Source organism: Schistocerca serialis, chromosome 6 (assembly GCF_023864345.2).
Source record: "Schistocerca serialis cubense isolate TAMUIC-IGC-003099 chromosome 6, iqSchSeri2.2, whole genome shotgun sequence".
Classification (NCBI taxonomy): domain Eukaryota; kingdom Metazoa; phylum Arthropoda; class Insecta; order Orthoptera; family Acrididae; genus Schistocerca; species Schistocerca serialis.
Window position 1 is genome coordinate 172,953,894 of NC_064643.1, and position 18,720 is coordinate 172,972,613.

An 18,720-nucleotide genomic window follows, 5' to 3' on the forward strand; every position below is an offset into this window, starting at 1 on the left:
AGGGGACTGTTCGCATTATCACCTAGATCATTTATATAAATGAGAAACAGCAGAGGGCCTATGACACTACCTTGCGGAACGCCAGATATCACTTCTGTTCTACTCGATGATTTACCGTCCATCCCTACGAACTTTGACCTCTCTGAGAGGAAATCACGAATCCAGTCACACAACTGAGACGATACTCCATATCCACGCAATTTGATTAATAGTCGCTTATGAGAAACGGTACCAAAAGCCTTCTGGAATTCTAGGAATATGGAATCGATCTGAGATCCCTTGTCGACAGCACTCATTGCTTCATGGGAATAAAGAGCTAGCTGTGTTGCACATTAACGATATTTTCTGAATCCGTGTTGGTTATGTATCAATAAGTCATTTTCTTCAAGGTGGTTCATATGTTCGGATACAGTATAACTCCAAAATCCTACTATAAATTGAGGTAAGTGATATGGGTCTCTAATTCAAGGGGTACTCCTATTTCCTTTCTTGAATATTGGTGTCACCGGTCCTACTTTCCACTCTTTAGGAACAGACCTTTCGTCAAGTGAGTGGTTGTATGTGATTGTTATGAAAGGCGCTATTGTGTCTGCATACTCTGAAAGGAACCTGATTGGTATACCATATTGACCGGAAGACTTGCCTTTCTTAAGTATTTAAGTCGTTTCGTATCACCTAAGATGTCTACTTTTATGTCACTCATGTTAAGAGCTGTTCTGGTTTCGAATTCTGGAATATTTACTTCGCCTTCTTTCATGAAGGAATTATGGAAAACTGTATTTAGAAACTCCGCTTTAGTGGCACCATCATCGGTAACATTTCCATCGCTATCGCGCATTGACGGTATTGACTGTTTTTTTGCACCGGTGTAGTTTACATACGACCAGATCAGTCAGGTTGGTATCCCGCTACTGTTCACGACACCTCCAGACGCCACTTTGGTGGGCATCGACGCTCAAGTCGAAGCGGGACTCATCACTGAAGGCAACTCTACTCCACGTCTATGAGATTCCAGGCCGAAGACTTCTCTGCAGATGCCCAGGACGGCAGCGCATTACCATCTTCACTGTCGCCCACCATATTCCCCGACAACCAGGAGTGGTGGTCTGGATGCCACTTCTTTTGTAGCACGCCATGGGTGGTACACTTACACAGTGGTACGACGGAAATATTATACGCTCTATTCTCAAAGATAAAAGCTCCGGGCTAGGAGGCCGTGATCGAAAAGTAGAAAATCTTCCTCCTAACGTTTCGATACCAACTTTGGGCAACATCTTCCGAGTTGGTGGCTCATCTTGGAAGATGTTGCCTGCAGCTGGCAACGAAACGTCAGGTGGAAGAATTTCTACTCTTCGACCACGACCTCTTAGTCCAGAAGTTTAATTAATACAGATGCCGGCCATGATGGCCTACGTGTTACGATTAAAGGCCCTGTTTTGTTCCTCTTCATGGCAGACCATCCTGGGCCTACATTCGGCAGAGATTCTCCTGCTTGTCTATGTGCCTGCCAATTCCTACCTCGGCCAGCAAGATCGCTGGATCTCTTCCCATTTGAGAACGTTTGGAGCCCTGTTTAACAATCTAAAGCGCCAATTGGACAGCATTTGGCACGATATCCCTCAGGAGGACATCCAGGAACCCTATAATTACCAAGCGGAATGCCTTGGGGCCAGATGTGGAGCAACGCATTGTTGACTTTCTCAACCTGTGAAGCAATCTCTCTTGTATATCTCATCCTATTGTTCTGCAATTGTAACCATTTGTTTGTCTCTACATGTACATCACATCTACCGAATTTCATCCTGTTAACTTCTAGTTTTGACTAGTAACCCATCCTATAGCAGTATTTGAGACCTTTTAACGCCCTGTATACACGAATGGCCCGATACACTGAAGCGCCAAAGAAACTGGTAAATTGGATTGTTTGGGGGAAGAGAGCAAACAGCGAGGTCCTCGGTCTTATCGGATTAGGGAAGGAAGGGGAAGGAAATCGGCCGTGCCCTTTCAAAGGAACCATCCCGGCATTTGCCTGGAGCGATCAGGATGGCCGGACGCGGGATTGAACCGTCGTCCTCCCGAATGCGAGTCCAGTGTCCTAACCACTGCGCCACCTCGCTCGGTGAAACTGACAGAATACGGCGCTGCGATCGGCAACGCTTATATAAGACAAGAAGTGTCTGGTGCAATTGTTAGATCGGTTACTGCTGCTGCAATGGCAGGTTATGAAGATTTAAGTGAGTTTGAGATAGGTGTTATAGTCGGTGTACGAGCGATGAGACACAGCATCTCTGAGGTAGCGATCAAATGGGAGTTTTCCCGTATCATCATTTCATGATTGTAACGTGAATATCAGGAATCTGGTAGAACATTAAATGTCCGACACCAATGCGGCTGTAAAAAGATCCTGCAAGAACGGGATCAACTACGACTGAAGAGAATCATTCAACGTGACAGATGTGCAATCCTTCAGCAAATTGCTGCAGATTTCAATGCTGGGCCATCAACAAGAATCAGCGTGCGAACCATTCAACGAAACATTATCGACATGGGCTTTCAGAGGAAAGGGCCCACTCGTGTATCATTGATTACAGCACGATACTAAGTTTTACGCCTCGTCTGCGCCCGTCAACACCGGCATTGGACTGTTGATGACTGGAAACATGTTGCATGGTCGGACTAGTCTCGCTTCAAATTGTATCGAGTGGATGGACGTGTACGGGTATGAATCTATGGACACTGCATATCGGCACGAGACTGTTCAAGCTGGTGGAAGCCCTGTAATGGTGCTAAGCGTGAGCAGTTGGAGTGATATGAGACCCCTGATATGTTTAGATACGAGTCTGACAGGTGACACGTACGTAAGCATCCTGTCTGATCACCTGCATCCATTCATGGTTCAAATGGTTCAAATGGCTCTGAGCACTATGGGACTTAACATCTGTGTTCATCAGTCCCCTAGAACTTAGAACTACTTAAACCTAACTAACCTAAGGCCATCACACACATCCATGCCCGAGGCAGGATTCGAACCTGCGACCGCAGCAGTCGGGCGGTTCCGGACTGAGCGCCTAGAACCGCTCGGCCACCGTGGCCGGCATCCATTCATGTTCATTGTGCATTCTGACGAACTTGGGCAACTTAAGCAGGACAGTGCGAAGCCCCACACATTCAGAATTGCTACAGAGTGGCTCCAGAACACTCTTCTGAGATTAAATATTTCCGCTGGCCACCAAATTCCCCAGACATGAACATTATTGAGCATCTCTGGGATGCCTTGCAACCGTGTGTCTTCAGAAGAGATCTCCACCCTCTCGTACAGATTTATGGACAGCCCTGAAGGATTCATGGTGTCAGTTCCCTCCAGCACTAATTCAGACATTACTCGAGTCCACGGTACGTCGCGTTGTGTCATTACTGCGTGCTCGCGGGGCCCTACACGACATTCGGCAGGTTTACCAGTTCCTACGGCTCTTGAGTATACAATATACACTACTGGCCATTAAAACTGCTACACCACGAAGATGACGTGCTACAGACGCGAAATTTGACCGTCAGGAAGAAAATGCTGTGACATGCAAATGATTTGCTTTTCAGTGCATTCACACAAGGTTGGCGCCGGTGGCGACACCTACAACGTGCTGACATGAGGAAAGTTTCCAACCGATTTCTCATACACAAACAGCAGTTGACCGGCGTTGCCTCGTGAAACGTTGTTGTGATGCCTCGTGTAAGGAGGAGAAATGCGTACCATCACGTTTCCGACTTTGACAAAGTTCGGACTATAGCCTATCGCGATTGCTGTTTATGGTATCGCGACATTGTTGCTCGCGTTGGCCGAGATCCAACGACTGTTAGCACAATATGGAATCGGTGGGTTCAGGAGGGTAATACGGAACGCCGTGCTGGACCCCAAAGGTCTCGTATCGCTAGCAGTCGGGATGACAGGCATCTTATCCGCATGGCTGTAACGGATCGTGCACCCACGTCTCGATCCCCGAGTCAACAGATGGGGACGTTTGCAAGACAACAAGCACCAGCACGAACAGTTCGACGACGTTTGCAGCGGCACGGACTATCAGCTCGGAGACCATGGCTGCGGTTACCCTTGACGCTGCATCGCAGACAGCAGCGCCTGCAATGGTGTACTCAACGACGAACCTGGGTGCACGAATGGTAAACGTCATTTTTTCGGATGAATCCAGGTTCTGTTTACAGCAACAAGATGGTCGCATCCGTGTTTGGCGACATCGCGGTGAACGCACATTGGAAGCGTGTATTCGTCATCGCCATACTGGCGTATCACCCGGCGTGATGGTATGGGGTGCCGCCATTGGTTACACGTGTCGGTCACCTCTTGTTCGGATTGACGGCACTTTGAACAGTGGACGTTACATTTAAGATGTGTTACGACCCGTGGCTCTACCGTTCATTCGATCCCTGCGAAACCCTACATTTCAGCAGGATAATGCACGACAGCATGTCGCAGGTCCTGTACGGGCCTCTCTGGATACAGAAAATGTTCGACTGCTGCCCTGGCCAGCACATTCTCAAGATCTCTCACCAACTGAAAACGTCTGGTCAATGGTGGTCGAGCAACTGACTCGTCACAATACGCCAGTCACTACTCGTGACGAACTGTGGTATCGTGTTGAAGCTGCGTGAGCAGCTGTACCTGTACATGCCACCCAAGCTCTGTTTGACTCAATGCCCAGGCGTATCAAGGCCGTTATTACGGCCAGAAGTGGTTGTTCTGGGTACTGATTTCTCAGGATCTATGGACCCAAATTGTGTGAAAATGTAATCACATGTCAGTTCTAGTACAACATATTTGTCCAATGAATACCCGATTATCATCTGCCTTTCTTCTTGGTATAGCAATGTTTTTGGCCAGTAGTGTATGGTAGGCTACGAACGCAGTCGGCGGTGGAGGTGGGTGCGAGTGTTGGTGTTGTGTTGCCGCAGCCGCTGGTGGTGCCTCTGCGGGTGCTGCTGCTGCTGTGTGGGGGCGTGGCCGCGGTGTTCGGCAGCGAAGCGCTGGGCGTGCCCGGCGCCGGGTCGCTGGGCTGCCTCACCGCCGCCTTCGTGTCGGGCATCTCCTGGGAGGCGCTCGGCACGCGACCGGAGGATGTGAGTGGCTGCTGCCGGCGCTGCCGCAAATTATGCCGTCCTCTCTGAGAACTACTTTCCGTCAATGAGAGCACTACCGAGCAAAGGAGTTTCAGGCATTTTTCCCACACCTTTCGCACTCCAGAGCGTGACAGAGCCCTGGCTGGCTCCAGATTGGTCACAGTTGTGTTCCATCGTTTTACCTGTAGGTTGTACTGACACCGCCGGAGAATTACCTTGTTGGACACGTCAGTCAGGGAGTTACTGTGTGGATAAACCACTTACTTCCATACAATATTGACCTGGCCTTCGTAACACATAAAGTGTGTAACGTTCCCTGTTGTTAAACATGTCGTGAGAATAAATTATTAAAATACAAAATTTTCAGTTCATTGATCTCGTATGATTCAGTGAGTAGTAGTGTGTAAGCTTAGGAACTGATGACCTTAGCAGTTCAGCCCCATAAGATTTCACACAAAATTGAATTTGAATTTTGATGTTGTTCATGGAGCCAATAACGATAACTGTTATTCGTCTTTGGAACAGAATTTTTGTTATTCTTTTTAATCATACGTGTTCCGCCTAATTGTGCTAGGAAACTTCACTATTATTCTGATGAATGAAACAAATAATTGTATACTTTTGCATTTAATTACTCCTTGGGGACACTTTTAGGTTACCTAAATATTCCCATTATTGACAAGTGGGTCCTTGCGATTTTGCACTTACTTTCGTATTTACGAGGGCAGTTCAATAAGTAATGCAACACATTTTTTTCCGAAACAGGGGTTGTTTTATGCAGCATTGAAATACACCAGGTTATTCCCCAATCTTTTAGCTACACAACACTATTTTTCAACGTAATCTCCATTCAATGCTACGGCCTTACGCCACCTTGAAATGAGGGCCTGTATGCCTGCACGGTACCATTCCACTGGTCGATGTCGGAGCCAACGTCGTACTGCATCAATAACTTCTTCATCATCCGCGTAGTGCCTCCCACGGATTGCGTCCTTCATTGGGCCAAACATATGGAAATCCGACGGTGCGTGATCGGGGCTGTAGGGTGCATGAGGAAGAACAGTCCACTGAAGTTTTGTGAGCTCCTCTCGGGTGCGAAGACTTGTGTGAGGTCTTGCGTTGTCATGAAGAAGGAGAAGTTCGTTCAGATTTTTGTGCCTACGAACACGCTGAAGTCGTTTCTTCAATTTCTGAAGAGTAGCACAATACACTTCAGAGTTGATCGTTTGACCATGGGGAAGGACATCGAACAGAATAACCCCTTCAGCGTCCCAGAAGACTGTAACCATGACTTTACCGGCTGAGGGTATGGCTTTAAACTTTTTCTTGGTAGGGGAGTGGGTGTGGCGCCACTCCATTGATTGCCGTTTTGTTTCAGGTTCGAAATGATGAACCCATGTTTCATCGCCTGTAACAATCTTTGACAAGAAATTGTCACCCTGAGCCACATGACGAGCAAGCAATTCCGCACAGATGGTTCTCCTTTGCTCTTTATGGTGTTCGGTTAGACAACGAGGGACCCAGCGGGAACAAACCTTTGAATATCCCAACTGGTGAACAATTGTGACAGCACTACCAACAGAGATGTCAAGTTGAGCACTGAGTTGTTTGATGGTGATCCGTCGATCATCTCGAACGAGTGTGTTCGCACGCTCCGCCATTGCAGGAGTCACAGCTGTGCACGGCCGGCCCGCACGCGGGAGATCAGACAGTCTTGCTTGACCTTGCGGCGATGATGACACACGCTTTGCCCAACGACTCACCGTGCTTTTTTCCACTGCCAGATCACCGTAGACATTCTGCAAGCGCCTTTGAATATGTGAGATGCCCTGGTTTTCCGCCAAAAGAAACTCGATCACTGCCCGTTGTTTGCAACGCACATCCGTTACAGACGCCATTTTAACAGCTCCGTACAGCGCTGCCACCTGTCGGAAGTCAATGAAACTATACGAGACGAAGCGGGAATGTTTGAAAATATTCCACAAGAAATTTCCGGTTTTTTCAACCAAAATTGGCCGAGAAAAAAAATGTGTTGCATTACTTATTGAACTGCCCTCGTACTATGGTTTACGTGAGACTAATATCTTCTTTTGCTAATGCCTGAGTCCCGCATGATGCGCAGGGTCGGCATGGTTAAGTCAGATTTGGCATGATTAATTTGAAGGGGTGGCCCTTCCTGCCGCCACTCCATACGCCCCGGGACGGAAGCAGTGTACCCCAGCTGCCTGCGTCTAGTGTAAACCATGAAATAGTGCGAACGTCTTTCAAATGTCTGCAAGGCGTGTAACTGAGGCGGGACTTGGGGACCAGCCCGGTGTCTACTTAGGCGCATGTTGAAAACCGCCTAAAACCACATCCATGCTGACCGGCACCCGGCCCACGTTGTTAATCCGCCGGGCGGGTTCGATTCAGGGCCGGCGCACCTACACGAGTCCAGCAAGCAGCGCATTAGCGCTCTTGGCAAACCTGACGAGTCGTTACGTGAGTCTAATAACTGTTAGTAAGTAATTCATTACAAGCAAACATCACTGTAAAGATTCCAGTCAACTGTCTGTCACAGCCTTATTGTTCTGCAGTGGTCACTTCTGTAACAACTTTATTGCTAGATTATCTGACTAAAGCAAAGTGATTATTAGATCAACAGCACTGATTCTGAGTTATACATTGTTTTAAACCTTAACATCATTTATTATACTTACACTGAAGGGCCTAAGAAACTGATATAGGCATCCGTATTCAAATACAGAGATATGTAAACGGGCAGCACAAGGCGCTGTGGTCGGCAAGGCCTATATAAGACAACAAGTGTCTGGTGCAGTTGTTAAATCGGTTAATGCTGCGACAACGGCAGGTTATCAAGATTTCAGTGACTCTGAACGTGGTGTTATAGTCGGCGCACGAGCAGTGGGACACAGCATCTCCGAAGTAGCAATGAAATGGGCATTTTCCCGTACGAATATTTTATGATTGTACCGTGGACATCAGGAATGCGCTAAAAACATCATATCTCCGATATCGCTGCGGCCGGAAAAAGATCTAGCGAAAACTGGACCAACGACGACTGAAGAGAATCGTTCAACGTGACAGAAGTCCAAACCTTCTACAAATTTCAATGCCGGACCATCAACAAGTGTCAGCGTGCGCACCATTCAACGAAACATCATTGATATGGGCTTTCGGAGCCGAAGGCCCAGGCGCAACACAAAGCTTTACGCCTCCCATGGGCCCGTCAACACCGACACTGGACTGTTGACGACTTGAAGCATGTTGCCTGGTCGGGCCAATCTCGTTTCAAATTGTATCGAGCTACATGGACGTGTACGGGTATAGAGACAACGTCATGAATACATGGACCCTGCATGTCAGCAGGGGACTGTCCAAGCTGGTGGAGGCTCTGTAATGGTGTGGAGCGTGTGCAGTTGGGGTGATAGGGGAACCCTGATAGTCTAGATACGACTCTGACACGTGACACATACGTAATCATCCTTTGCATCCGTTCATGTCCATTGTACATTTCGACGGACTAGGGCAGTTCCAGCGGGACAATGCGATACCCCATACCTCCATAGTTCCTACAGAGTGGCTCCAGGAACACTCTTCTAACAAGGGAACCTCCCCATCGCACCCCCCTCAGATTTAGTTATAAGTTGGCACAGTGGATAGGCCTTGAAAAACTGAACACAGATCAATTGAGAAAACGGGAAGAAGTTGTGTGGAACTGTAAAAAATAAGCAAAATATACAAACTGAGTAGTTTATGGGAAGATAGGCAACATCAAGAACTTCGGGAGCGCAGGAGCGCCGTGGTCTCGTGGTAACGTGAGCAGCTGCGAAACGGAAGGTCCTTGGTTCAAATCTTCCATCGAGTGAAAAGTTTAATTTTTTTATTTTCAGTTTATGTGACAAACTCTTATGTTTTCATCACTTTTTTGGGACAGATTATCACATCCACAAGAAAACCTAAATCGAACGAGGTAGAAGAATCTTTTTACCCATTCGCCAAGTGTACAAGTTAGGTGGGTCGACATCATATTCCTGCCATGTGACGCACATGCCGTCACCAATGTCGTATAGAATATATCAGATGTGTTTTCCTGTGGAGGAATCGGTTGACCTATGATCTTGCAATCAAATGTTTTCGGTTCCCATTGGAGAGGCACGTCCTTTCGTCTACTAATCGCACGGTTTTGCGATGCGGTCGCAAAACACAGACACTAAACTTATTACAGTGAACAGAGACGTCAATGAACGAACGGACAGATAATAACTATGCAAAAATAAAGAAAGTAAAATTTTCACTCGAGGGTAGACTTGAAGGAAGGACCTCTACTTCTGCAGCTGCTCACGCTAACCACGGGACCACGGCGATCCTGGGCTCACGTTCCACTTGTTGTTGCCTATCTTGTACATGGACTACTCAGTTTGTATATTTTGCTTATTTTTTCACAGTTCCACACAACTTCTTCCTGTTTTCTCAATTGATCTGTGTTCACTTTATCAAGGCCTATCCACTGTGCCAACTTATAACTAAATCTGAGGGGGGTGCGATGGGGAGGTTCCCTTGTAAGTTTAAACACTTTCGCTGGCCACCAATCTCCCCAGATATGAAAATTATTGAGCACATATGGGATGCGTTTCAACGTGGTGTACAGAAGACATCTCCAGCTCCTCATGCCCTCTTGGCTTTATTGACAGCTCTGTATAATTCAGTGTCAGTTCCTCCAGCACTACTTGAGAAATTAGTCGAGTCCATGACACGTCGTGTTGCCGCACTTCTGCGTGTTCGTGGTGACCCTACACGATATTAGGCAGGTGTACCACTTTCTTTGGATCTTCAGTGTACAATACAACAATTAATTAGAAGCTGCTCTGGCCTTCGCATTGCATTATCATTTCTAAAATGGGGAACGGACTTCATAAAAATATCCGAATAATGGAATCTGTGTATAACCTAATTTATCATAGTATCTTCTGGGCTCTTTGTTGTTGGCTCATCAGTTTTTTGTGTGTTTCAGAACCCAGTTGCTACAGCCTTTGAAATATTTTGGATAATATTCGAACCGGCGCTGTTTGGAATAACAGGTACCCAGATAAAATTTGAGGAATTAACGGGAAACCTCGTTTCACTGTGCGTAGCCTGTATCATCACAGCTATGGTGGTGAGTACATAATTCAGCCACATTTAGTATTTAAGTGTCTATGTAGTAAAACAGTGACAAAATACGTGACTACGTAGGCTTTCCCGGCGTAATAAGTCTTGAAAGTCTCTTCGGGTTTGCTGCCGGATCCTAAAATCAACTTGACTCGATATTTCGGCGATCCAACTGTTCGCCATCTTCAGGAAATGCTGCTTCTGCTGATGAGTCCCGCTGAGAACTGACGCAAGATTGCAAATCGACGCCCTATATAGGCCACCGTTCAGTACACGGCGCATGCGTCGCCCATCACTGTTTCTGGCTTCCAAAACAGGGAGGTGGTGCCGCCCTTGGTGAAACACTGCTGGCAACGATATATCGCAATCAAGGCCGCACCGAAGAACGTTCAGATTTGATGCGAGCTAATACAGGATTCCACGTTTTGCTAAGAGGAAACCCATTGTCTCTGTTGATTAAATTATCAGCCAACCTAATTTCAGTCGCCTCTTTATAGACACTATTCCAAAAACCGGAAATGTTGGCAATCACAAAAGTTTCCTCAAATTTCATTTTGTGTCCCTCATTTAGGCAGTGTTACACTACGGCCGATTTTTCCGGCTGGTGTAGCCTTGTGTGACGGCGATGTTCCACACACCTGTCATTCACTGTGCGAATAGAACGGCCAACCTAAGCTTTCCCATATTGACACGGGATTTTGTACACCCCGGGTTTCCTAAGTCCCAAATCATCCTTCACAGAGCCGAGCAGAGCCCTAATCTTAGAAGATGGACGGAACACACTCTTAATGTTAAAATTCCTTAAAATTCGTCCAATCTTAAACGATAAGCCTCCAGCATAAGGAAGAAAGGCCACAGATCTATGTTCCTCTTCGAACACCTCCGGAGACGGTCCAAATTCCATAGCCCGACGAATCTGTTTCTCGGTGTATCCATTTTCCTTAAAAACAGTCATCAAATGCTCAAGTTCTTGGGTTAAGCTGTCTGCGTCGGAAATTGCATATGCTCTCCGTACCAAAGTCCTAAGGACGCCACTACGTTGGTGTGGTGGATGACAACTCTTAGGGTGCAGATACTAAACTGCGTGTGTCGGCTTTCGGTGAACACTGTGTCCCAAAGTTCCATCTGGTTTTTTATAAACCATTACGTTTAAGAATGGAAGCATCCCATCATTTTCAACCTCCATAGTAAATTTGATACGGGGATGAAGACAGTTGAAGTGGTCACACAAGGCTACACCAGCCGGAAAAATCGGCCGTAGCGGAACACTGCCTAAATGAGGGACACAAAATGAAATTTGAGGAAACTGTTGTGATTGCCAACATTTTCGGTTTTTGGAATGGTTCAAATGGCTCTGAGCACTATGGGACTCAACTGCTGAGGTCATTAGTCCCCTAGAACTTAGAGCTAGTTAAACCTAACTAACCTAAGGACATCACAAACATCCATGCCCGAGGCAGGATTCGAACCTGCGACCGTAGCGGTCTTGCGGTTCCAGACTGCAGCGCCTTTAACCGCACGGCCACTTCGGCCGGCCCCGGTTTTTGGAATAGTATCTATAAAGAGGCGATTGAAATTAGGTTGGCTGATAATTTAATCAACAGAGACAATGGGTTTCCTCTTAGCAAAACGTGGAATCCTGTATTAGCTCGCATCAAATCTGAACGTTCTTCGGTGCGGCCTTGATTGCGATATATCGTTGCCAGCAGTGTTTCACTAAGGGCGGCGCCACCCCCCTGTTTTGGAAGCCAGAAACAGTGATGGGCGGCGCATGCGCCGTGTACTGAACGGTGGCTTATATAGGGCGTCGATTTGCAATCTTGCGTCAGTTCTCAGCGGGACTCATCAGCAGAAGCAGCATTTCCTGAAGATGGCGAACAGTTGGATCGCCGAAATATCGAGTCAAGTTGATTTTAGGGTCCGGCAGCAAACCCGAAGAGACTTTCAAGTGACAAAATACTATTATATGGCCAGTATAAACAGAAGAAATCACACTGGAGACTCGACTACTTGATTTCGGAAGTAAGAATGTCTTCATCAATCGTCTGGGCTAACGGAAGAATAGGTTGGAGCAATAGAAACTTTGCACGAATTACTTAAGCAAGTTTGACAGGACATCGAGTCAAGAGGGATACTATAGGAAAATATGAGAGGAAAGTCAGCACTGGAAGCCAGCAATAAACATTACGTTCACATCTGCGAAGTACAAAGTGCACAGTCAAAAAGTCAGAAACAAGAAAAAGTAAGATGAAAACAAACCATAAAAGTAACTAATGATGAAACACATATCTCCAGTCGCTATAGCTGATCCACCTAACCAGTTTTAAAACTGTTCAGAATCGTTGTTAGGAAACAATAGAGAATGACAGGCTGAATAAGAAAACAGAAAAAAGTATAGGTTGCGTAAAACCACTCAAAAAATGTCAAAAACCGTATTATGATGAGAAAGGTAAAAAGCAACTGGAGGTTGTATCTGTATGTTGAGACAACAAAAAAAGTTGCAAAGCAAAATAGAGTATGATTTAACTATGACAATGATTATTTTAAGAGAAAAAAGTTATAATAAAATCTCACATAGCTATCATAATTACGCTTATGACAGTAGTGCGAGAGAAAGCGATGCGTTGGTGAATTTACGGCTGATTTATGCCATCAGTCCTCTGACTGGCGTGATGTGGCGCCCACTATTCCCCCTCTTACGTCAGTCTTTTCATCCAGTGTCCTGAAATATATGTTGCGCATATCCCAGTCTTCCTGTTCCTCTACAAGTTTAGCCTGATGTGGCTCCTTCCATCAAGTGATATGTGTACTTAAGTTTGGTTGAAATCGGTCCAGTGGTTTAGGGGGAGATGAGGAACATACATACATTTTTATAATGTGCATGGATGAGAAGTCAGTCTATATTACTAAACCCCTAAAACGATCAATCACCCTATCACAGTTGCAAGTTGTCTATGTAACAGACTCCACGCGCAACAAAAATTTGGTTTTCATTATTTAAAACGGTAATTGACTGAATATACTGTCATAACCGACTCGTTAAGAGATATAATCTTACGTTAAAGGGGTAACACAATGAGTCAAGTACTTAAGTCAGGAAGTGTGTACGTATACGTCTTGGGGCAGTGTAAGTCACAGCGCGCAAATTCTCCGAAGTCTTTGAGAACAGTTTAACGACTTTCGTCAACAAAAACCTTTTCGAAGATATTCCTCGCTGGCATCCTCCACAAAATAATGAAAGGAAAAAAACTGTCGTTTATTACATTTTTGCTGTTCAAGCACTAAAACCTCAGCGTCAGGAATGACACTTTACTTTATTACTTCTTTTCTGTTAATTCCATTCGCAACCCTTGTTGAAGACAGAATCCACAAATACGCTACCGGCCATTAAAATTGCTACACCAGGAAGAAATGCAGATGATAAACGGGTATTAATTGGACAAATATATTATACTAGAACTGACATGTGTTTACATTTTCACGAAATTTGGGTGTAAAGATCCTGAGAAATCAGTACCCAGAACAACCACCTCTGGCCGTAGTAACAGCCTTGATATGCCTGGGCATTGAGTCAAACAGAGCTTGGATGGCGTGTACAGGTACAGCTGCCCATGCAGCTTCAGCACGAAACCACAGTTCATCAAGAGTAGTGACTAGCGTATTCTGACGAGCCAGTTGTTCGACCACCATTGACCAGACGTTTTCAATTGGTGAGAGATCTGGAGAATGTGCCGGCCAGGGCAGCAGTCGAACATTTTCTGTATCCAGAAAGACCCATACAGGGCCTGCAACATGCGGTCGTGGATTATCTTGCTGAAATGTAGGGTTTCGCAGGGATCGAATGAAGGGTAGAGCCACGGGTCGAAACACATCTGAAATGTAACGTCCACTGTTCAAAGTCCCGTCAATGCGAACAAGAGGTGACCGAGACGTGTAACCAATGGCACCCCATACCATCACGCTGGGTGATACGCCAGTATGGCGATGACGAATATACGCTTCCAATGTGCGTTCTCCACGATGTCGCCAGATACGGATGCGACCATCTTGTTGCTGTAAACAGAACCTGGATTCACCCGAAAAAATGAGGTTTTGCCGTTCGTGCACCCAGGTTCGTCGTTGAGTACACCATTGCAGGCGCTCCTGTCTGTGATGCAGCGTCAAGGTTAGCCACAGCCTTGGTCTCCGAGCTGATAGTACATGTTGCTGCAAACGTCGTCGAACTGTTCATGCAGATGGTTGTTGTCTTGCAAACGTCCCCATCTGTTGACTCAGGGATCGAGACGTGGCTGCACGATCCGCTACAGCCATGCGGATAAGATGCCTGTCATCTCGACTGCTAGTGATAAGAGGCCGTTGGGATCCAGCACGGAGTTCCGTATTATCCTCCTGAACCCACCGATTCCATATTCTGCTAACAGTCATTGGATGTCGACCAACGCGAGCAGCAATGTCGCGATACGATAAACCGCAATCGCGATTGGCTACAGTCCCACCTTTATCAAAGTTGGAAACGTGATGGTACGCATTTTTCCTCCTGACACGAGGCATCACAACAACGTTTCACCAGGCAATGCTGGTCAACTGCTGTTTGTATATGAGAAATCGGTTGGAAACTTTCCTCATGTCAGCACGTCGTAGGTGTCACCACCGCCGCCAACCTTGTGTGAATGCTCTGAAAAACGAATCATTTGCATATCACAGCATCTCCTTCCTGTCGGTTAAATTTCGCGTCGGCAGCACGTCATCTTCGTGGTGTAGCAGTTTTAATGGCCAGTAGTGTACTACTAAGTGTACCTGTATGTTATATAATTGTACGCCACATAGGTCAGGATACATGACCTCATAAACATTCAGATATTTGAAAAACTAACTTTCCTTAAAATGAGGTGGAAATTATCAAGACCGCACTCATATAGTGTCTGAATTTATTCTGTGCAGGGGACTTCGACTTCTTAAAGAATCGGATGTGGAGGAGTTATTGGTACCCCCCTGTTCCAGAATCCGGCAAGTGTCCCTCCCTCCTCCGTCCCATCCCCTCTTGCTAGCGTCTGTGATCTGCAGTACTGTGCAGTGTAAATGTAATTTAACTAGGGAGCTTCATTAAGTCTAGTGTGTATTTTTTCCACTTGAAGTTGTGGTCTCTTTACTGTAATCTAAGTACTGTGTTCCAGTAATTCCATTAACTGAATCGAGTACAGCTATGTACTATGTCATATCATGATAAGTACTGGGTCCTGTGGTTGTAATTAAAGTGCAGCTGCTCATAAGGGTCCAGTGACGGCTGTAATTATCATATGGCAGACACGCTAATGCGTTAATGCGAAACCAATCTACGCTGAAAACAAATTAGTCCCACCTTTGGGCACCAGGTACGAATCTGGTACTGTAGGGCATCTCATCGACGTCTCCAGCGCTCATACTGAACAAATTATGTAAGTGGCGGTTAAAAAGTCATCATTATGCATTTCTCACTTGTTCGAACTTTTTTGCCCATGTTCCATTTGTAATCCATTATGTATCGAAATATTTCTATATGGCTTTCTTGCATTCGTAGCGCCAGGTTTGCACCTGATGGTCAAAACTGGAAATAATCTTTTCCAGCATAAATCGGTTCTGCATTACAATATGTACCACGTTTCGCTGCTGTATTCCTCTGTTATGCCAGTCCCACCTGGATATCTCCTCCCCCCCCCCCCCAAATTCTATAAGTCCCTCCAGAACCTCAAGCACCATGCACTCCGCCTCGCCTTCCGTATACGCCTCCCCACCCCCACGTGGATCCTCTACGACCAGATTCCTTTCCCCCACCTGTTCCTATTCCTCGAACATATCCATATACTCTACACTTCCCCCCACCTTGATCCCCCTCACCCCTTGGTTGCTCCTCTCCTCTCCAACCCCCGCCCTCTGCTGCGCCTTCACTGTTGTGTCCCCCCTACCCTCCATCTCTACACCCTTCATCTCCTTCCCCAAGGTGGTTTCCGTCAACTCCCTCTCCTGGATGATGCCCTCTCTCCCTCCATTCATCCCTCCTATCACATCTGATCCTCACCTCCCACTCGTTTGCTCTGTGCTTTCCCCAGACTCCCTCTTCCCCCCCTTCCATCCTGATTTTTCCCCGTGTACCCTCTCTCTGTCTCCCTTCTCGCTCCTGAGTCCTTTCTGCTCTCCCCTTCACTGCCTTTCCCACTCCTTCTCGTGTCTTCCCAGCCCCCCCCCCCCTTTTCTATGTCCCCTTCCACCATCGGCTCCCCCTTTTCTTTTCCTCTCCTGCCCATCATAGGTCCGGGTCCTCCCCCTGCCTGCCCCCCCCCCCCCCCATCTGCCACTGTATCACCTGTATATTGCTGTTATAAGTGTGTGTTCAGTGTTGGGCATACCCTGTCAGTGTTGTGAACAGCCGCCATACTGTCACTAGTTGTGTTTTTTTATCTTGTGCGAACGGAAACCAGACTGTCGCCATGTTTTTTAATTGTGCCTGTTTACTTCTTCATCCGCATCGTCACCGCAGTGTTTTTGTAGTTTAAATCCCACAACTTACCACCATTTTACAGTTTTTTTTACAATGCCAGCGTTTTATCACCTGTTTTTCTTGTTTCTTTCTATTCTCATTATCTTTTTTAACTTTTCTGTAGGCTGTAGAGCAGCATATTACACTGCTACCCTCCTTGGGATGGGGGGGGGGGGGGGGGGAATTGAAATCCAATAAACAAAAAAAAAGCTGCTGTATGAGAATGACAGCCGACAATGGACCTCCATGAGTAGCTACACTTTCATTATAATCACCAAGTACATGTCTTGTGAAAATTCACTGAATGTCCTAAAGATAATATTTATTCATATTCTTGTAGCATCTGCATTTAGGTGAAAGTCACAGTAACTACTAGGAAAAAATACAAGCACTAACTTGGAAATAGACACACACATGAAACAAAGAAGTCTCGGTAATGAATCTATTGGTAATACATATTTTCTTCTTGTATGAGGGTGAGTCAAATGAAAACCTTCAATATTCTTTCAAATATTATTTATTGTGCAGAAGTGGTACAAAGCTGTATCGCTTTTCAACATAATCTCCCCCACGCTCAATGCAAGTCCTCCAGCGCTTACTAAGTGCATAAATTCCTTTAGAAAAAAATTCTTTTGGTAGTCCGCACAAGCACTCATGCACCGTGTTGCGTACCTCTTTATGAGAACGGAACTTCTTTCCTCCCATTGCGTCTTTGAGTGGTCCCGACATATGGAAATCATTTGGGGCAAGATTTGGTGAGTATGGTAGATGAGGAAGACACTCAAAATGCAGGTCTGTGATTGTTGCAACTATTGTACAGGCAGTGTGGGGCCTTGCATTGTACTGTTGCAAAAGGACACCTGTGACAGCAATCCAAGTCTCTTTGATTTAATTGGAGGCCGTAGATGATTTTTTAGGAGATCTGTGTATGATGCACTGGTGACAGTGGCCCCTCTAGGCATATAATGCTCCAAAATGACGCCTTTTTGGTCCAAAAAGAGAGTCAGCACAACCTTCCTTACTGATGGTTCTGTTTGAAACTTCTTTGGTTTTCGTGACGAGGAATGGCGCCATTCCTTGTTCGCTCTCTTCGTTTCCGGTTGGTGGAAGTGAACCCAGGTTTCGTCCCCAGTAACGATTGTTGCAAGGAAGTAATCACCTCGTTCAAACTGCAGAAGAAGTTTTTCACAAGCATCAACACATCGTTCTCTCATTTCAAGAGTCAGCTGCCGTGGTACCCATCTTGCAGACACTTCGTGAAACAGGAGCACATCATGCACAATGTGGTGTGCTAACCCATGACTAATCTGTAAACATGCTGCAATGCCATTCAGTGTCACTCGGCGGTTTTCCTTCACTATGGCTTCAACTGCTGCAATGTTCTGTGGAGTCACAACTCGTTGTGTCTGACCTGGACGAGGAGCATCTTCCACTGAAGTCATACTATTTGCGAACTTCCTACTCCATTCGTAGACTTGCTGCTGTGACAAACATGCATCACCATACTGAACCTTCATTCGTCGATGAATTTCAATAGGTTTCACACCTTCACTACGCAAAAACCGATTAAGAGAACGCTGTTCTTCCCTGGTGCAAGTCGGAAGTGGGGCAGCCATCTTTATACTGATACTGCGACGGTACGTGTGCATCTGCACTATGCTGCCACCTACAGGCCATTCTGCACGCTCTTTGTAGCACGCTAACCAACTTACAGGATAACAGGGCGGAATTTCGATTTGTTATTACAAATGTATGGTTTTCATTTGACTCACCCTCGTACATTCATTCTATTTGATCCAGTGTGTGGCTAAAATTATCTAGCTTAACAGCCACTGTGCCCATTTTTCTGTATGTCCATGGAAACCGTAACAAAATTAATATTTGATTGATGTCAGCATCTCTGAAATTTTTGCTTTACATTTTTAAAC

The 18,720-nt window shown here is 46.0% G+C and overlaps 1 protein-coding gene across 1 annotated transcript in view; it reads left to right on the forward strand.

Moving 5' to 3' along the window:
- Positions 1-18,720, forward strand: part of LOC126484724 (sodium/hydrogen exchanger 9B2-like) — a 119,672-nt gene that overhangs the window by 97,316 nt on the left and 3,636 nt on the right. The window contains exons 8-9 of the mRNA XM_050108318.1: positions 4,963-5,127; positions 10,142-10,285. Of these exons, the coding sequence (XP_049964275.1) occupies positions 4,963-5,127; positions 10,142-10,285 (309 nt within the window). The remainder of the gene's footprint in view (positions 1-4,962; positions 5,128-10,141; positions 10,286-18,720) is intronic.